Source organism: Pezoporus occidentalis, unplaced genomic scaffold (assembly GCF_034315485.1).
Source record: "Pezoporus occidentalis ecotype Australia unplaced genomic scaffold, CSIRO_AGI_Poc_V1 ctg31, whole genome shotgun sequence".
In the NCBI taxonomy this organism is placed as follows: domain Eukaryota; kingdom Metazoa; phylum Chordata; class Aves; order Psittaciformes; family Psittacidae; genus Pezoporus; species Pezoporus occidentalis.
The window spans coordinates 2,197,563-2,218,784 of record NW_026915052.1 but is presented as its reverse complement, the minus strand read 5'-3'; the positions used below and the strand labels follow the sequence as shown (position 1 = coordinate 2,218,784).

Genomic DNA, 21,222 nt, shown 5'->3' with positions numbered 1-21,222 from the left:
GATTTCTGCTATGTAAAATGCCTATGGCCTGCCCTGTTGTAGCGGCTCAACAAGCCCAGCATGAAAGGACACCCTTCTCCACAGAGTAAACAGGCAACCTGACTTAGTGTCTGGGAGGTGAAATCCTCTGGCATTGCCACTACTGCAAATAAGCCACCCTGGGCACCCATCCCCATAAGCTGGGAACCAGCAAAGTGCTAGTGCTGGCAGGTCTGCTCTCCTGCTTCTATCAGCCAAGCTTTCCCTTCCACTTGGGCACACCTTGCTCCTACAGCTATTAAGTGGCAGTGTGCAAACTTCAGCTTATTATGTCTTAATTATATGAGGCCTGCAAAGGCAGAAGAAGAATGTAGTAAAAAAAACTCATTTACAGCGGGTGGCTGATGTTAACAGAGGGCACACCATATCCAGGGTGTACGCTCGGCCTGAATTACAACATGGTTATTACTGACCTCAGGCATAATGCCACATTCCAAGAGAGAAAGTGAGCCATGCCAGCCCCCAGCTTCCTCAAGCTTAGTTAAGATTATGGGAGAGTTTCACAGAATGGTTGTGATTATCTGAGAGGCAGCAGTTTTGAAAAATACTTGACATTGTCAGGTTTGCCATTAAATGGGTTTATAATTAAGAAACACATGAGCTACTGTATGAGATCATTATAATCGCTGCTGTTACTGATCCTTGCCTGTGCTCTTCATACTGGAAAGGCTCCTTCTTGTGCTTCGGGGGCTGTTGTCTGGGGTGCACATCAATGTCTGACAGCTTTAATTCCCATGTGGAATCTTACCTCACTGTTTAACCTGTCTCTCACCTCCTGCTGGCATTAAATGGCTAACAGCCATCAGGCTCAGGCTGGAGCTCACTGTTGCATGGACTTCTGTACTTAATCTGCAGTAGACCCACATTGTAAAGACCAGATTGTCTTCTAAAAGGCAGACTTAATTTGAGGAGTGCTAAAGAGCAGTCCCAAGCCTTTCAAGCCAAAGCAGGTAACATTTTACAACTAACTGCAAAGCACACTTCACCCTGTCTCCTCTCCTGGGTCTGCTCAGGCTCTCCTGCTCTGTGGCACTGGCTGGGCAGAGCTGTCAACCCGCAGTTGAGTCTCAGTCACTTTCCTCTCATCATTAACTCAAGTGATGTAAAAGTGCAGCTCAAGTGATGAATGAAACAAAGAAAGGCAGGGCCATGTGGACAATAAACAGTTTATTACCAATATGAACACAGATACTGTGATGCACTGACGTACCATTTTTTTATATTGTGATAACTCTGAGACAAAGAACTTGTTGGCTGACAACTAACATGTCTCTGTTTCTTCTTGTGATGCCTCAATACGTTTCTGTTGGCAAAGGATCTTCATTTACATTGCAGACTACTAGTAAAATTACTTTGAAGTCATCTATCAAAAGCAAATGGTTCACGTGTGTTCTTATCTACTACTAAAAAGAAAGGTAATACATTTAAATAAGCAAATACAAAATACAAAAAAGGCTGACAAATCCAATGTGCAGTGTCAGATGAAATCTAAAAAATCCAGAAATTTAAAATTTAATATTCTTTAGATTAAGACTTTTAAAATGAAGTGAATCCAAGGCAGCAACAAGCTTCAAAGTGTGCTGAGTCTGCTAATAAAAAGGGTATAAGAACAAAGACAGTGCCGGTGTCCTCTCTCACCATCTTGCATGACCTTGGTACACTTAGAAATGATCCGATCTTCCTAGCATTCTTAGTACCGTCCAAATGCTTTGCAATCATTATGTTGTACTGATTCTACTCAACTCCTGCCGTATGGCTAGAAAACCAAACCAAAAGGTTAATGAGTAATGTCATACCCAGTGTGATGGAAAACCTTAAGTATAGAGGTTGCAGAAAGTACACGCTGGTAAAAGGATGAGTGGAGGGTAAAAGGATGAGTAAGGATAGGCAGCTGTTTGCTTGCAAACTGCAGTACTGGTGTAAGAAGTTGCATCTGCGGTTTATGTGAATGTCTTATTTTGCACTGGAATGAACTAGGAAGGCTCTGAGGGCCAAGCTGCTGGGATGGTAGCAAGGGTCTCCTCAACTGCAAATTGCCCAAGGGTTTGTGAGCACACAGGTCTAGAGCAAGGGGACGGGGAATGGATTTTAGCTGTTTTACAGTCTCCTCTCTTTCCCCTTCTGTGTGAATCTAATATGGGGAGCACAGGGTGTGGAAATGCATCTTCATATGCCCTAATGTGGGCTTCAGATACGGATTTTGCTGTGCATTTCAATAATGGCCCTGAAAAACACATTTAGTTATATATTGCACAGCAATTTGTAAAACAGTACTGATACATTTAGTACAGTTGTACTTTTCAATAAGTTATAAAAATACATGGCTATTTGGAAAGCTGGAATTGAATGAAGGTCAGAAATAGCTCTACAAGAATAGGAAACCTACAGAAGATGCTCGGGATGGATTTTCAGTTTGGTACCTTTGTCCCCTCCTCATCCCAACCTGTGTGGCCGGCTAGTTACAAGTGATTTCACACTCCCTGATTGTGATAAACTGACATGCTACAGGAAGGTCATCTCTCATCCTCTCACCTGTGAGAAACATCAGCCAGTGAATTTCTCACAGGCTGGGAGTGAAAATGCTCATCAACAGCAAAAAAACAGAGGATGTAAACACAGTGTCACGATCAGAGCTCAAAGTAGATGCTTGTTCTTCAAATGTGTATATAAATCAGAGCTGCTCACAGAAGTCTGAAAACACCAGGGAACTCTCTGCAGTTCCTATCATCTTATCTATGGGAAATTAGTCATAAAGATGAGAAAAATAATAATTTTTCTCTTTCTTACCATCAATTATCTCCTCTTTCACTTTGTGTAACTCTCTTACAACTTCCTCCAATATTTCCTGATGAGACAAAACACAAGTCAGCTGCTCAGAATTTCCTTCTAACTGGTGGAAGAAAATGCAAGTTTAATACGGTTGTGCTTGTCCCCCACCTCCTCTGATGATCAGAGCCTAGCACTACTAACAGCTACATCTGCACTCCCAGGCCAAGGATGCAGAAGATACTGGCATATTTATTTGCACATTTATGTACAGACATCTTGATGAAATAGCAGTGAGATTGTGCTCTCTTGCTGCTTACCATCTAGTCCTCCTCTAAGCACCTAGGTGTAGAGGAAATCAGAAGACTGAACAGCTGTTTTGCTTGTACAGCGCATGCATGGGGGAAAATGGGTAGCTCATCAATCCTCTGAGGTGTGAAAGACCTTTACACTCACCTGTTTCATTCGATCAAAATCTAAGGCATCCATAGCCACATCATTGCTGCTGCTCACTGGCTTCATCCTGGAAAAAGGGAAAAAGAACATTAAAAAAGCCCATCAGTTCCTTGCAGTGGACATTAAGCTACACCTGCCTGCTAGTGCGGATGAAACACACCCCAGAGCAGGAGCACCCGTGTTTTGAATGCTGAACCAGAGGCTCCCTATTGTGCTGCTCAAGAGTGTTCAGCAGCTGGCGAGCAGCACTGCTCCTGTTTGCAACCTGACCCTCAAAGATACTGCTTTCTCCTACTGCAGACATACTGGAGGGGGTGCAAAGAAGCTCAATTCATTGGTTTGTTTTTTTTTTGGTGTTGGGAGTCTCAATGATTTCAGACTAGAAAATGCTGAGATGTCTTCAGGGGATAAAGCCTGTTTAACGATATATTTCATTACAGCATTTGAAATTTGCAAGCTGGATGTCTGGTTTTCTCTCAGTCTGTTTTCTGTACAGCAACCCTCTCTTAGCCACCTAGACTTCAACTGGTGCTAAAGTAATAGCAGAAAACAAGTTAGAAAAATATTACAGGAGAAGTAATAACCCAGTAATCCTTTCCTTGGAAGGCCTGACTGAGTCAAGTGGAGCTTGTTGGTAGCACTGTGTAGCACAGGTACTTTTTCTTGAGTCATAAACAAAACCAATCTGGCTAGTACACTTGAGTGCTGTCGATCTTCCAGGATGTTATTAAGTCAGTGGGCTGAACTCTGATGATGGCTGATAAAATAAATGAAGGACAAAGAAGCTGCTTGACTTTCTCTTTTAATCAGTAACTTCTAAAAAACTTCAAAAATTAACTATGCTATCTAAATAACAAGAAAAGCTTCAAATAACTTTGCCATCATCTTTGGGCCCAAACTGAGGGATGGTGGAGATTCTGTCAGTCCTGAAAGTATGCTTGGTCTAGCAACCCCTTCTCAGAAAATCTTAACAGGTCTCCTACCATCTCACAGCTAAGCTGGGAATTAAGACACATACAAATGCCATCAAACTGAACAGGAATGGAAACAGGTCACTGCTGAGGGAAGGCTTTGAAAACCTGCTCTGCTTCCCCCACAGAAGTTGTTTGAGCAAGCAAAGACTGAGCACCACTCCAGATATTAGACTAAGAAAGGATTTTTTCCCGCTGAACTAGTCCTCCTCCCAGGAAGGAACGGCACTATAGAAGATAGCTGGTGAAAACTTGATGGCTGTTTTAAATAGCCCACGTTTCATTCCCAATTGAAAAAATGAATGGTATTTCTATATTGAAACTCTCACCTATTTCCTAGAAAGAACATATCCCATTGGTTTTAGGAGAACTGGAGAGACTATATTTTGTTCTAGTAACACTGATGCATCCCTCTGAATGTTTGGGCCCGGCATGTTCCCGCATCTTTAACACAGCAGCAAGTACATGCAGATAGTTGCCTTTGGCAACTTTCTCCCTGCAGACTATCAGCTCCGTCATATACATAACAGAGTAAACTAAAGGACATCTCTTGCAGTGAATTCTAAACATACATAAGCCTGTGTTCTGCCTCCTTATTCAGTTTATCCATCCATCTCAGTGTCCACTACTGCAGTAACACTGTGTCATTCAAGACCAGCACTGGAAGGAAGTCTCTTTAGCTGCCCAACAAACTTCATCTCAATCTTTGGGGTGTTAGGAATATGGGTGATAGAACTGCAGCTTGGCTGTTCACATTGATAGGACATTTGGAGTCCTACTCTAGGCTTCTTGGATTTGACACCTGCCAGCTTTTATACCCTATATTTCTGAACGCCTTTTCTGTGGCTAGAACGTTTTACAGCTTGATGTTATTAACATATTGCACCAAGCTTTGCTGTTCTTTCTCATGCACCACTGCAATTGCATGGATGGAGGAATAACTTCTCTTCTCCCAGCTGCAAGCTCCTCAGATATTTCTGCCTTGGCTTTGAATTTCTGCAGAGGCTGGACAATGAAGACCTCTTCTATTGGCAGGGTCATCCTGTACCTGCTGTAAAAAGATGCTCCAAAGCCTGCCTTTCACATGGCACAGTGCACTGCCAAGCTCATGCCTCTGCTTCACGAGCATAGATGCTTTAAGTGCTTGCTTAAAGTGTGATTAATGTCTGTGATGCCTGTGCACACCCGAGCAGGGGGCTGTTTCCATGGAACAAGCCTTTGACATGACACATTCCACCTTCACACTTTGTGCAGCGACAGACAAAGCAGAATGTAAGAGAATGAGTAAAAGACGTCACAGAAGACAAACATTAGTGCTGAACGATGGGATTAGCCAAAGGACAAGCCAAGACGGTTACAAAGCTAGGCTGTTAGCCAGTACCTAGAAGACATGTGGGATTGTGTGGGGCTCTTAGCTTCACAGCTCTTCACCACTGATGGATTTCTATAGCAATGGAATGAAACGAGAAATGAGTTGTGCACGTGCCACGGGACAGCGTGACCATCCCAACTGCTAGCCAGCCAGAGGGACACCCCATGCAGCTCACCTAGAAAGTAATGAAGATACAGGTTTTTCAACAGAATTGCTCCTTTCCCATGGCTTTTTCCCAGAGTCTGGAAAACAAAAATGAAAAGTTACTGTTAATTATTTTTTCTCTAAAGATAAAAATATCCTGAAGTTTATTGTCTTACACAGCTGCTTTCATTCAGTAAGGATGAGCGACTTAGAAAGATCCAGGAAAGCAGGACTGATTGAATGAATGAATATTGAATGAATGTAAGAGGTTGCCTGTATTACAGAGAAAGCATTGGCAAAAATCTGCATAGTGATCCCTTTAATTAGGCACCAGATAGTTAAACAATACTAAAAAGACATGGAACTGGATCAGTAAGAGGAAATGCATAAATCATTTCTATTAAGAAATACAGGCTAATTGCTACAAGGCTTATTTTATTACATACAATCCTTATTTATATTTTAAGTTAAAAAGGCCTATTTTTTTTTGTTTGCATAGTTGGCAGAAAATATGGGTGTATCTAAAAATAGTGAGACCCCCATGATGCAAATCTCCATAGAGAATTTAATGTTGTCTAGATTTCTAACTTGCAGAACATTCCTAAAAGCTGCACTAAGCAACCTGTTACTGAAAATGCTTACTATTGTTTTAATCCCCTCCTAAAATAAAGTGAACTGTTTCAGAGACTTCAGTAACACACAGCTTCATGCACAAGGGTTTGCTCCTCCGTGAGGTCCTAAAAAACTCCTTAAAAGAATTATGTCACTCTCAGGAAATTTCTAGATATCATTCTTCATTTACATGCATCTTTCTCCTGGCTTCTTCCCCTTCCCTTGCAAAGCATGCAAATAGTGGCTTTGTTCCAAAAGGAAGCTGGTATGGTTAAATACCCATTCCCTTCAGAAAGGTTTCTTTCAGCACATATGAAAGCCAAGACTGATGCAAGAATGAATCTGACTGGCTTGCATCTTATCTACTTGGAGACAGTCATTTCAACTCATCATAGGAAAAACATATTTTGGGGGCTCCTTAATTTCACCTAGCAAACCTCGGGATCAGGCTCACTGCAACAAGCTACCAAGACCCATTCCCCAACTGCATAAACCAGGAGACAGCTACACTACAAAAAAGAAAATAATACAGCTTTTTTACTCTTAGAAGATTTCACAGTGTTGAAGACACAGATCCTTAGCTACATGACTGGACCCCGCTAACTAAATTGGCTGTATTGGCATTGTCTTGGCTGTGAAGTGTATAAAATCACAATTTCTTGCTGAGTATAGTTTTTAAAACAACAGGTATTTGAGAATTTTTCTCTTAGTTGTATTCAGAAGTAGGATGATGAACCCAGAGTCTGCAAGTGGTGGAAAAGACTAGATTAAGAAGACAACTACAACACTAGTAGTTTAATACCTGATGAATTTTGCTGCTGCTGGGTGGAACCTCGTGTACTGGGTGAAGGAGAGGTGCTAGCATCATCCTACAAAGAGAAAAACAGGACATTACTGAATTCTGGAGATGAAGCAGAGTCCTCTTCTGCTCTGTAGACCAGTTGCAGCACAGGTGGTACAAAATCGAGTTTCCTCCAAGCATGTCTAACAGGCACTGCTGCCAAGGTATGGGCTCAAGCTCATTTAAACGTCAAGCTTTCTCTCCCTTTAGCATGGCAAAATATATACTTTTTAACTTTTGATAAAATGGACATTTTTTCACAATTCCACTGAATCACCCTCATCCCTGTACACCAAACCAGGCTGCATTACCACTCTAAAGTTCTGGCTGCTGATGTTTAAATACAAGCCACCCACTTCCCAAATTTAGATATGGGAACTGAGCTGTCTGAAGGAGCAGTAGGTTGGATCCCAGCCTTTTAGTCCAGGAGAACCACTGGTATTAATAAGAATAGTCCAGGTACTACCAAAGGTAACTAAGTAATCCAGTACCCCTCCTAAGTAGAAGATTAAACACTACATCACATATTTGGACTCTTTTTTCTGAGATTTATAACAGATCATAAAACATTCACCTCTGTATTTGATATTATTTAGCAACCCTCACAACACACTCAGGAAAAGCATTAACTCTGCATTGTAAAATGGAATTGCACCCAGTCTGACAGAAGATCCCTCACCACAAAGTGTCCTCAAGATACATGTCAAACAGATGTTCTCTAAAACACCTTTCTGAACAGTTTGGTGCTATCAAAAAGTTTGATTTAGGATGTAAACTAATGCAGAGTTTCAGGGGGAGAGAAGAAGGGGCAGAAAGACAGCAGAGGCTGAATAGTTAGAAGCTAAATGGTGCCTTTCATCTCTGAGTACATGGCTCAAAACCAGCTTTGGGGCAAAATTTAGAGCAATGGTTGCATAGCGGGGTCAGTAGGCAAATTCCATGCTTAAAGCATCCCTTGAAGAACAAGCGAAAATAGCTGCTTTTCTCCTTAAACAGTGCAAAGTGCTTATGCCTGCTCTTGCTACAAACCCTTCAGACTGGGGTGAGGCCTACATTTTCCAAATAGATTTCCTACTGAGCAGCTGTTACTTTGTCTTTGGAGGCAAGATCTCTACATAGGTGATACAAGGCACACACGATGCTTTACAAACTTGCAGCCATGACAGAGAGCCTTCATGAGGGTGCTGGTTAGCAGCAGGAATGCTGTATGAGCAGCAGCCCAGAAAAGCACCACATGGGAAGGGACACAGTGTATATATCCTGGCCTCTCTTGAGACTAGAAAGGTCTCCCACGCTTTATCAGTTCAGTGGGTAAAAAATAAGTATTTTAATCTGCATGTTGAACTCAAAATTGGTGCATCAAGTTCAGCGTAAAGACTGAGTAAGATAAAACCGCTTATTTGCTTTTGTGGACAACATACAAACAGAACAGTTAAAACAGAGGTGAATCAATGTTCTCTGAGGCTCTTCAAGCTCTATCATCTCATTTTAGTGCAGGTATCATGAACACATATTTTAATCTTTGAATGGTCTAATGGTTAATACACTGTTGCCCATTCACCCCCCCAGAGACATTTTGCATGTGTGCCCTGGGGCCTGAAGTGAGCTGATTCTTGCTTTGCATGGAGGCTAGCAATCCAAAGTTACACCACATGGTTGGTGATCTACTTCAGCTTAGCTGAAACTGCAAATTTAAAATAAGAATCATAAACTTTATCTCAAATTTACTTATCAGAAGGTTCAATGCATCTTCTGATGAAGCAAGAACCTACCATACCTACAATACTTAGATCAGACCATGAGAAAGCACCTGTTAACCTAGTTTGGACAATAACCTCACTTATGAACAAGGCAGCAATTCTTGCTTATAGGCTGCTGTTCCCAGGAAAGGTGGAAGCAGTTACATTTAGCTTTTGACTGAATGTGCAAATCTATTCCTGTATCAGCACTGCTTGTCACTGCCTGCCACACACAGTGAATGAGCACAGGACTTTGGCTTACAAGGCAGCACATCAACATATTTGCAAGAGCAGAACAGTGAGGAGTCTTTCACTTACATTCTGGCTTTCCTCTTCCTTTCTGTCAGCTGGCTTGTCTGACTGCGACGCTGCTTTCCTCCTTTGTAAAGGAACATGAGATAGGACACACAGTCAACCCTCTAGAAACATATCTTCCATGTGGGAAGGCTGATTCAGGCTCTGGTGGGAGTTTTTATTTACTTAGTTCATCCGAGGGGATGTGATAAAGGCTGATGTGTTTGGTTGTGCAGGATTAGGGTGGGGGGAGGAATCCAGACCTTGGTGATACAACTCAGGGAGAAGGGCAAAATTATGAGGTGTTGTTTAACAGAGGAACACAGGGTGCAGAGCACAAGGAAATGTGTTGCAGTGGAGGAAGGAGGCACAGCTGGATATGAAACTGGGTGAGAAAGGGATGGCTTCTCTCTAGGGCTGAGGAGATAGATGGTGGTTCCCGTGCTCTAACACAGGATGAACACCCCAAATCACCAAGGGTTTCTGAAGACCAAGCTAACTCTCCCCCAGGTGGCTCAGGTGAGTATTGCAGAGATGACACTTCTCAGCGAGCTCCAGGATCATTTTGCCACCTTTATCCCCCCATCCCTATACTCATTCAGAGAAAGGGCTGTGGCAGTGATCCCATGTGATTGGATGAGAGTCAGAAAAGCCCTTCAACTCACATCCATCTGCACTGGAAAAGATCAGGCACTGTTTCTGCTCAGTCAAGACCCCTTCTCCCCTTAGAGTGAGAAAGCTCTGGCTGGAGACTAAGAGCCAGAAAACAAGTGCACCAGCCTGGGTTTTCAAGTGCCTTTGGTGAGTCTCAAATCCAGTTCAAAGGCAGCAGATCTCCTAAACCCCATGCCAATGTTGGTGATGCCTACAGAAGTTGAGTGAGCACCTGAGATTCTCACACTGTCCTGCTTCCTGAGGAGAGGCAAAACTTTCTGAGAAGCAGTGGCAAAGAGCTGCACTCCGTTCACTGGATCAATTGGACGTGAGAGTAAACAAAGATGTTGGTTGTTTATCTTTGAAGAGCACATGGTAAGACTTCTTGGGTGTTAACCACACTGGCAGAGGAAAACCAAATTCTTGATTTTCAAGCCCTATTTAGTGTCTAAAAAGTACTCCAGTGTGCCAGGCACTGATTCTCTGGACATCCGATTTCCCATTTTAGACAACTAGGGGAACTGCGGCTCTAGTCTCCACATGAACTTCGGTTGCGATGATCCTTATCCACCTGTGAATGCTACCCTTAGCAGATGTTTTTTAAAACACCAATATGATAGATTTTTCATTTAGTCTTGCTTCTGAAGTGGAAAAAATTAATCTCACAGAACAAAAAATCCCAATGGCACTTAGAAAGGCTTCTGACTTTCAAAGCACTGCTACAGATTTGTCAAAGGATTTTTTTTCATATCACTGGCAAAAGAAAAGCCTCACTGGATACAAAAATTGGAGGCTTTTATGTAAATTTGACAGAAAACTAGGAGTAAAACACATGCATTTGTAGGACACGGTGCTCTGTGGGAATTATTTCCAGATATTAAACTGAATTAATAATTTTATTGGATCAGTAATATTTTTTATATTCTTTTTCTAATATTGACTTGATTCTTCTGAGAAAAAAGCTTACAATGATTACGAACTTCAGTGAGGGAAATACTTCCCCAGGTGAGAGACCAGTGCTAGATTTACGTCCTGCAAGAAACTTAACTGGGCTAGAAATTATAGTAGTTTGTGAGAGAGTTCATTATTCTGCTTGCACTTCAGTCCTGAAGCAAAGGGCTGTTCTCACGGGGGCCACTAATACTACAGAGCACCTGACCTCTTAGAAGCGTTTTCCTTCATTACTTACCCAGCATTAGATGCATTCCTGGTTTCTGAGCATATGGTTTTCTGCTCAGCAGAGGGCCCCTGGTATCCCAGGCTTATCACTCAGTGATTTCTGTACTGAACATGCTCAGTTTAAAGAAACTGTCTTTTTAACTCCTGCCTGCCAGCTCCGTAACAGCAACCTGAAACACAGTGCCAGGTTCTTCCCTTTTCTATGTCATCACAAATAAAAAGGGCTTTGCAGCTGAAAGAAATCCTCTCAGTAACAGTTTAACAGCATGTGCCCAGATTTCACCCTTGACTGAAAATTCATTACAATTCCATGGCTTTGTGAAGCAAAACTTGGGAAGCAATTCTGTTGCTGTCAATGTCCTGGGAAAGGATGCTTATGGTAGTGCAGGTTCTTTTGCTAAGATACTGAGAGAATTTGACCCTGAATACCTGAAGACACCAGAACCCACTGCCAAAAGCTATACTGGAGTACATGTTAGACTAGAACCACAGAAATCTGCAGGATTTCTATAACCAAGCATATGAGATGTCGATTTAACTTGTTTGCTTGAACAGAAGGAGTTACCCCAGCATCTAGTCATGGAACCTTACTTTGCTTACAGGCATCATTCAGTTCAGCAAAGTCAGTCTTGACAGGTAGCAGCACAAAATAGATCAGAAGGTGAACCAGTAAATAACTATTAAAAGCTGTTAAGCTATTTTAGTTCAGAAAAGAAAGTGATCTGTACCTACTCTTTGTTATTTTACTCATCCTTTTCTTTCACTATTCATATGTTGAAAAAGATAGAGCTAAAACTCAAACATCTAACACTAGGAGCTTAGGAGTCTGACATAACATTATTGATGGAATCAGGGGAAAGCAGAAAGAAAAAATAATTGGAATAATTGAGTGTCTTTTGACAGCTGGTAGCTTGATACATCATGACTCGCTTTAGATGGGAATAACTTGGCTAGCCTGTCTGAAATGCACTGAGAATCAATAACAAGTCACCTGCCAAGATGTTGCCTTTTATTGCACTTCTGTTAATGTTTTTAGGTTCAACATCCTGAATGTGTTGCATAAAGAATAATTTGTTTAAGTTCCTTTCATAGTTTACTTTATCTGAATACAGTAACTTTGAAATAGATATGGTAAAATGGCAAAAGTCAGGAGGATGTATTTGTCACCATCTTTAAAGGCTACCACACTGAAGGATTTCTTACAGCAGCAAAACTCTGCCAGGCATCATTGCTGCAACATCTACAGTTTCAGATATACACACAGTTTTACCCGGCAATGCTGGTGACTAGCATCTATGTAGATCTGGTCAAATTTCAAAGAAGCACCAAAGTGACCCACTGATAACCAAATCTTGCTCCACAATTTGTTTCAGAGCTCACGCTAGTGCTTACTTGAAGTCTGAATACAAACCTTTTTGCCAGCAATTTATTCATTTCTTCCATTAGTCCTCCTCCGCCTCCTCCACTACTTGTTCGATTGGCATCACTTTTAGAGACCCCACTGGGGCTGGACCCTCCTGAACCATCTTCTGGCTTAAGACAGAAATAAGCATTGGAATTAATGAAAAGTTTCATTTACAACTGCACCCTCAATGATCAGTTTTCCTAATTATTAGGAGAAGTGATCATCACAGCCCAAAATACAGACATAGGATGTGTTCTGCCTTGGAATAAAGACCTTACTAAGACTAGGAGCTGTCTGGGTGAGGCAAATATATGGGCAAATGATGAAAAACCCCAGAGTTTTCAGAGCACCCCCAGAGTGCTCTTTGTTCATGATTATGTTTATGCATGCTTATGCAACCTTTACCTAAGTGGACACCTATTGGTGTGCTGCCTCAACAGTCTACACTGTTTTCAGTAATAATGATGCAGTTTTAACCACTTATAATGAAAACACTAACAGTGTAATGGTGGGCTTTGCAGAAGTACTGAAATCCTGGCAACATGAGAACTCACAGTGATTTGATAATTCACATTTTCTGAGGAGAAGGAATTCCACCAAACATCTGCTGCTCAGCTGTATTTGCACTACAAATTCACATTTCAACGTTCAGCTAAGGGGGGGGGGGGCAGCTGAAGCGTGTTTCACCACATTTCACACTGGATTTGCAGATCATTACACCAAGCTGCACCAGGCTTTCCCGCAGCAAAGAGACCCTGGGGGAGTCCCAGTGCCACCTCCTTACCCGTTGAACTCTCCTTAGTTTGGCACCAGCCAGAGCCGCTGCGAGCCCTGACACTGACCCATCTTCAGTGCCAACCCCTTGGCCAGCACCTGCCGGCAGCGGGGGAGGTGGGGGGGGCGCAGCTCCCATGGGTGGTGGAGGGACTGGGGGGGGTGGCGGAGGTGGGGGCCCCCCGGACGAAGTGGGGATCACAGCAGCGCCACTGGGATGACCAGGTGGTAGTGCTGGGCCTGAAATGCAGAGAATAAGAGTTACACTTGACATACTATATTCTCCAGCCTGTATGCAAGGTCATGTTTCTGCTCCCAGGGTCATGACCTGACTGCATGATGAGTGATCAATGCAAGGAAGCACCAAGCATACAGGAAAATGGGAAACGGTAGTTGCATCAGTGGTCAATCAGCTACAGGTGTGTCCTCCTGCAACACCCTGTCACTGATAAACTAGCCTTTTCCCTCCTCCCTGGCTGGGCTAGTGTTTTATTGTGTGCTGAACTCAAAACACAGACAGCACTTCCCAGTTCATAAGTAGCATCTTCTGCTTGTCTCATAGCTTTCTACATGCAGATAACAAACAACATCAACCAACTCCATGGACTTTAGTTACCATCAGTTTTTCACAAGACTCGTGGCCTACAGTGACACATCCTCCTTTCTGTTAATGCAAGGTGTATGGCCTCAGCCAGTCTTCAAAACAATGGGGGAGACTCCAGCTCCAAGCACCCCGAGGTTCAGCAAAGCTCCTCAAGCAGCAGCCTGTTGGAGGGGCTGGTGGTGGGTAACTCCATTGCACTGTTTTGCCTGTCTCTAATGGGTCAATTGAACAAATACACCTGCCTAAGGGTATTTCGCCACGTTATACTCTCTCAAAACAGGCTGCTCCTGATATGTAATCAAAGCCCAGTTGTTCAGTACATGTTATTTTGGAAGACAGACAGGTTTTGACTGAGGAACATTTGGGAACTGTATTTAACGTCAACAGCCTGTTTTTCTTCTTATCTAGGTTTTCTTACAATACTGCCTTATTTCTGTGGTTATTTCTGCCATTATTTCACACTCCCAATTCCATTCTTGAACTGAACCATAGCTGCTATTAGAAATAATTTAAACATTTCAACCCCTCTTTGGCTCACAGACATAACAGCCAGTAATTCATTATGGGCACATTTAATTGTAATTGCAAAACTACACCCACCTAATTAGAAGACAGCCTGAGGCAAAAATTGAACTGAGTCAAAATAATGGACTGATGTGAGCTTAAAATAATTTTATTGAACTAAGTAGATTTCAAGGGCTTATATCAGCAGGACTGAGCCTCTAGTGGCTGCAATAATATTTTTAGCAGAAAGCGAAAGGAAATGTCTCAGTTTTCTTTCTTTTCTAAGCACAATCATTTAAGCATTATATGTGGTTATGAACAGGAATGGATCTGCATGCAAAAATGTATGAACTGAACTGCAAATAGGCATTACTTGTGACTGTTCTAACTCCACAGGCTTTAGATGAACACTAGAAATCAAGACCATATGCAAAATGGCAGACCCAAGTTCTTGATCTGCCTGCAATGAAAAAGGTTTGCTGGAATAGTTATAGTAACAAGTCCTCCACTACAAATGCAGTTTATACCAGGAAGTTACGCAAGCACAGGGGATTCTGTAACAAAACCATGCTACATCTTCTGCTAGTAACAGAAATACCACTGAAGAAAAAGAATAAAAATCACAGCCTCTACCAGTACTTAAGACAACTAGTCAACCGCAGACCTGGCCTCCAGCTTCAGATGAGCCCATCCACTACATCTGGACCAGCTGAAAATAGGTTTTGTACTACAAAGTGCAATTTGACTCTGCTGAATGATAAAAACCTCCTTCTGCGCTAATACAGTAAGAATATGCATTGCAAGATTCCAGCTACAGGGCTCTGGTCCTGTAATTCTTGTTTTCTGCCTTACTTTTAGCTCAGAGGGTCCCTGGACCAGTCGTGAGTCATTTCGGTACTTTTACACCTTTCAGAAATGACATGAAGCAGAAGTAGCCTTTGGTCTCTCGGCTCTTTTTCTAGTGATCACAGGCAGTGCCAATAGGGCTTTTTAAACAGCTGAAAGCTAAGGCTTTGTACAGGTCACAGTTCATTCAAAATCAGTACTTACTCAAGTGAGCAATGGCTGATGAAGTCATGTAAGGAGGGGTCCTCCCGAGCATAGTCACCTCAGACACAGCAGCGTAAGAGGGAGGCAATGGAAGACAGTGTGACATGGGCTGATACCACTGCTGAGGAGGACGTGATGATGGATGGGAGGATGGGGAAGGAGCCTGGCCAAAGGAGCTGGGGGGGCTGGTGATGGTGGGCAGTAGGGAAGAGGATGCAGGTCCTAGGTGTGGAAAGAAGGACCCATCCACACTTTTCACCTGGGTCACAGAGGGGCCTAAAGCAATTTGTTCTTCAGGATGGCCATTCAGAGGCACATTTGCCAAGGTCTCCTGCCTTGCTTTATCTGTGGGTCCTTTGACCCTCTCAGGCAGGGCAGGAATCAAAGGCAGGATGGTGGGACCTTGTGGTTGCGGGACATCACCCCTCTGCAGAGGTGGTGCATTTGTGGCAGAGGAAGCAGAAGACCAAGGAGAGCATGAAAGAGAAAGGCGCCTGAGAGGCTGGCGAGAGGCAAAGGGGAAGTGGGAAGGATGGGGAGGTGGTGGAGAGAGTGAGGTTTGCCTGATGCCTGGCATTATGGTCCTGAGGTTTGGGCAGGCTGGAGAGGGGGAACCTGGGACTGTTGGCGGCTCAGAAGCTGAGTGACTGTGCAGGAGCTGCGGTGTGTCTTTGGCTCTCCACAGGGGTCTGAAAGAGAATGGACGAGTGGGCTCGGGGACAGTGGGTGCCGAAGAGACAGCACTGGCATGAGGTAGTAGCACTGGTAGAGGCACAGCACCAGAGGCAGGAGCACCGCAGTCACTGCAGGTGGGAGGAGGAGACTGGGGCTGAGAGGGGGGAGAGCACACGCTTATCTGACGGGTGGAAACTAAAAGAACAGAAAAGACAAATGAAAAGAATAAGATGGATACACGGCAGGAATGAAACCAAGGCAAAGCGGAACGGAGAAAAAGGAACCGTGAAGTAAACGCAAACAGAAACTCAAACAAAGCAAAGAGGAGATGGTGCAGGCACTGGCATGGGGGTTTCCAATCCTCAGCAGAACTGAGCCTGTGTTGAACAGAACCCTGGCAGAACGGGATGGGCTGCGTGCTCCAGTGCCAGTGAAGCTCCTCCAAGCCCCATGTGAATCTGAGTCAGGATCATGAGCACCACCCTTGCAACAGGGGAGCTGCAAAGGCATGCTGAATACTGCAGTGGCCACCTTGCAGCCAGGGAGGGAACAGCCAGAAGCCCCTGGGAACCACATCCTGCTCCTCACAGATGCTGAGGCAGGATTTTGGCTATGTTCCCTATGCAGACTAGTATGCAGTAACCTCTGCCGAAACAGAGGCCAACGACTTCTGTTGCTGACTAAGATATGTGTGTATGTCTGAACTGGTTTCAAGCCAAAACCTAAAAAGTTGTAACAGCTGAGGGAAAACACTGCACTTATGTGGCCAGATTAACTGAAAAAAAAATCCCCAAAACAAAAGCCCAAACACAAGAGGGCCATCTTGGCTCGCTTGCTCTGCTTTCTTTCAGAGAGACAAAGCCATACTTTGTTGTTATAAGCTATTCCTGTCATCTCTCAGCTTAATGCAACTTAATATGCCATAGAAGATTTTTTTAAGCTCATTAAATATATATATTTTTTCCTTCGAGCCTACAGAAGACTCCCCACTTCATGACCACAAAATCCCGATCAGTTTGCATCTAGAGCTATATTTTCCTCTGCGCTGTAGTTTGCTTTGTGCTGCAGAGTAAGGGGAAGCACCTGACCTGGCACATCCAGCACATTAACCGCTGTGTGCTGACATTCCCTGGAAACGTGGAATCAACTCTTGTGGAATCAACTCTTTTGGTGGCTGTGCTACCTGCTCTCCTCATGGGGGTGGAAGAAGCATGGCCAGAGCCCCTTGGTATGCCCTAAAGTCCCCCTCAGCTGTACAAGTTCTTTGAAGTGCTTTTGCACTAGCTCCACTTGATGCCCCTGTACACGAGCCTCTGCGAAACCATGCCCAAATGCATGTAAGTCTCTAGCTGAAAATGCTTTAAAATCTAATCATAGCTATAACCACTTGTAGCAGTCTAGCTCTTGTATAGCACCACACAAAACCAAAATACACCTAGAGAAAACAAGCGAGAAGAGACTGTATATGCTTGGTTTGATACATGCCTGTGGTAGAGGTTCTTCTTTCCAGAGATTCCTGGCGCTGTTGCTGTTGCTCCATCACTTGTCTAAAACAGCAATACAAAAACCCTCAGTCATTATGTATTCTTTATAATTTTGAGTAAAAGCTTTACACACTGAGAAGCACTCAAGCTGTATGTCTTCGGTGGTGTGAGCCAATCCATCACAGAAATGTTGACCCCTTGAGATGGAGGTGGGTTTGATTTCACTTGCCCTAGCTGCAGCGATGGCACTGCACGTGTTGGGGAAGTATAACCAGGACATTGCCCTGCACCTGCTGGACATGGCAGGGGTTGGATGATCCATTTAAAATAGCTCTTCAGTGTGAGGAACAGTCAGTGCCCAAGGCCAGGAAAGCACAGCAGCCATGAGTGTTGCTAACCTGAAGTGCATGAGCATTGCTAGGAAAGATTAAGGGTGTCTCACATAAAATGACACAGTCCTGAGTCTTTCATGATCAAGAGCCCACAGGACTTGTGTAAGAATGAAAACATAAGGAAGGTGTTAAGTGCTGACTGTAGGACACAAGGTGCACACCCGAGCCCTATGTTGGTGTTGCCAGGTTGGCTGCCAGCCTGACACACCACGCCCCAGCACAGCCTCTCCTGGACCCCAGCCACCGTGTTTCTTCCACAGATGAAAAGCTGATCTCAACACTGCACTGCTTCTTTTTGGGCACCTTATTGCCCAGGAGTTGCTCGCTCCTGCGCTCCCCAGGCCTGGTGTCCCACACGGAAACGCACCGCCAAGCCTTTTCCCTGTCCCTGCTTCCTAGAGATGTGCAGTTCCCAGGCTCTATCAGCAGAGGTCTTCTCTCGCACGCTGCAAGCGGAAAGAGCTGTACCTGACCTCTGCCACAAACCCACCCTGTCGTTTCCCTCGTTAAGAAGATCAATAGCTAAACCCTAGAACATTTGCCAGGCTTTTTTTGATATGGGCTAAAGGTTTCAACAACACTAAACCAACTCTGAAATTACCTTACTGAAGCACTGGGTAATAAGGCTTCTTGTAATTTTCTTCCATGGTTTCTAGGGAAAGTTTGCCTTGAATATATTTGGTCCAGCCTTAACTGCATAGATTTCTTCCTTCTGCAAAGGCTTTATTTCACGGTCTGTGCAGTGAGGCAAGCTTAACTGTAAGCAACACTTCTATTTTCACTCCTTACATAACATTTTAGACAGATCTCCCTGTTAATTTTTTTTACTTTTCTTATTCTGAGTCTGCAATTAGAAAAAAAAAAAAAATCTATCTTACTTACATGCCAAGAGCAGCTTTTTTAACAGGAAAAAAAGTCCAGAAATATAAAAGGTATATTAGGTAGGAAAAAAAGAATGTCTTAATTTGCAAAATAAATTTCCCAAATTTCAATTTAATTCAATAGATGGGAAATGAAAAACCACAATTTCACTGTGGAAGGATCAATCCTAATCTAGTTTTATGTTTAGGATATGCAGTCCATCAAATGCAGGCAATTTCTGGAAAGCTATTCTAGGCATCTGAGAAAATTATTCCAGGTGTAAAGGGGGCAGTTTTGATAACAGTCTTAGATGGCTGATTCTACTAGTTTCATTTAAGCTCTGACACTTTAAACCAAATAAATAGAAATCTTTACTTTGATACATACCCTGGCTCTTACTTGATAGTTATGGGCTGAACACATGCAACAGCATCAGCTGAACTGCTAAAATTTCAATTGTAAACACATGTACTAAGAATTTCCTAAGCATACTATCCCCTACCTTAGCTTGGCATTTATTAGCAAAAGCTGATGACAGAAAACAACTTGACACACAGATTTTAGACCTTAGACCTGGGGGAAATTCTAGACTTATCTGGAGGACAGACTTGGAAAACCCCAGCCTGACAGCCCAGGAAAGAAATATGAGTAAGACATCTTCAAGTTGTTACAGCTGCTGCAGAGCAGAAGAAGTGCAAGGTGCTCCCCAAAATAAGGGTGAGCCATTGCCAGTCCCGTCTGCACTTGGGCAGCAGTTTATACGTGTCTCCCACACTAAAGGAAAAAGGAGATGTTCTAAAATTTAGTGCTAAAGAAGTGCTAAAAAGAGAAGTTCCTACACTCTTAGGAAGTCAGTTTATTCCAGTGGAACTAAATAAAGCCTGACATTGGCACAAGGCTGCTTAAGGAGTGTGCAAGGAGTAAAGTACGAGAAGGGGACAAATTATATTCTGACCTAAAACTATATTCTTCTAACATTTGTGTAAAGGTCTCTAAACCCCTTTTAAACAGACAGAGGTGCAGGGTAGTTACCATAACTTAATTTTCTTGCCTGCTTATAAGATGTTCAAAAAAAGCTAGGCCTAAAATTAGGTCTGTTCTCTTATAGAAGGCATCAGCATAATTAAAGCTGAAAATCCTCCAGTGCAGAAGCAGTGCATCTACTGGCATAGCTTATTCCAGCCCAGTGGAGCAAAAGAGGCTTTCCAAGAACCATGTGCCCTGTAGCAGTCAGACAATACCTATGTAAAAGGCTTTTACTGCCTCTAAATGAAAAATAATATTTTTTGATATATATATATATTCTTATTAATGTAGTTAAGCTGCTCACACTTTAAATGTGCATGACACCTAGACACCTAAATTTGGGGTCTGAGTTACATATGGTCTGAAGAATCAGTGATTTCTATTGGTTAAATGAAGACCTGGATGAGGCCTTTCCGCCAGGTGGCAGGGAGAGGCAGCATCCTCCCACCTCTGGGTGAGCAGGAGCTCTCCTCTGGCCTTTGTGACAGCTTTGCTGTCCCATAGTAAATCTTACAAATCTCAAGTGAAATATTATCCGCTGACCCATTCAATAGTCATATGTAAATCCCTACGAAACCGTAGTCCTGGGATACTGCTGCACCAGGTATTTCTATTGCTGCCACAGAAATCTGGCCTGAATCAGCAAAGCTGCCATGAGATGGGCCTCATAATTTCATTGTGGAGATTCCTGCCCACCTCCCCTTTGATGTCAAGAAGAACACTCTTAGCAGCTAGAGAAAAGGACATGTGTGATAATGGCACCAAGTCTAATGTAAGTGTAAAGGTGAAGGGCATGACTTTATACTTTCATTTATTATTTTTGTTTAGAAAAAAACACTCATGAAAGGAACAGCATATGTTATAGGAAACAGCTACACACAAAATGGGCCTAAGCTATTACTCAGCGTGCAGTCCATCAGATGCTCTTTGGGCAATATGACTGTCAACCACCAGCAGATGATCCAGAACAGGAAAAGGCTAGGCTTTCTTAATATGCCTGAGAAACACACACTCTACAAATCTCTTTTAAATGTGTTTTGTCTTTAACTCTGAACATTGCTTGCTTTTGAGCAAAGAGTTTGCCTAGAGCTTCAGTTCACCTCACCCTTTAAAAGCCAATACAGAATCATCAGCAATAATTGCAGAAACTTAGAATCAGATAAAAATAGATACAAGTAAAAAGAACAGCTTATTGCTGAGCAAGGCCTGCACGTTCATCCAAGCTACAAAGTAGAACTCTACCGTAATTGATGAACTCACCTTCTCTGTGATTCCATCTCATCTGGAGATGGCCCATTCTGGACCTGGCGCTGGGCAGCTGGACCTACAGAAGAAATGAGAGAATGCTATTAGGAAAGCAAATGTGGCTGACTTTTCCAA

At 43.1% G+C, this 21,222-nt stretch overlaps 1 protein-coding gene across 2 annotated transcripts in view; it reads right to left on the bottom strand.

Moving 5' to 3' along the window:
• Window positions 1-1,187: 1,187 nt before the first annotated feature.
• The window catches only part of EVL (Enah/Vasp-like), a 127,472-nt gene continuing 107,437 nt past the window's right edge, over window positions 1,188-21,222 (bottom strand). Inside the window, exons 5-16 of one of the 2 annotated variants that reach the window (XM_062627975.1) lie at window positions 21,103-21,166; window positions 17,565-17,626; window positions 15,405-16,274; window positions 13,257-13,486; window positions 12,479-12,600; window positions 9,259-9,319; window positions 7,163-7,229; window positions 5,780-5,846; window positions 5,614-5,676; window positions 3,262-3,328; window positions 2,827-2,884; window positions 1,188-1,795 (exon numbers count right to left, since the gene is read on the bottom strand). In XM_062627975.1, coding sequence (XP_062483959.1) covers window positions 1,758-1,795; window positions 2,827-2,884; window positions 3,262-3,328; window positions 5,614-5,676; window positions 5,780-5,846; window positions 7,163-7,229; window positions 9,259-9,319; window positions 12,479-12,600; window positions 13,257-13,486; window positions 15,405-16,274; window positions 17,565-17,626; window positions 21,103-21,166 — 1,769 coding nt within the window. In that variant the 3' untranslated portion in view covers window positions 1,188-1,757. The remainder of the gene's footprint in view (window positions 1,796-2,826; window positions 2,885-3,261; window positions 3,329-5,613; window positions 5,677-5,779; window positions 5,847-7,162; window positions 7,230-9,258; window positions 9,320-12,478; window positions 12,601-13,256; window positions 13,487-15,404; window positions 16,275-17,564; window positions 17,627-21,102; window positions 21,167-21,222) is intronic. The other variant, XM_062627976.1, reaches the window with a different exon arrangement.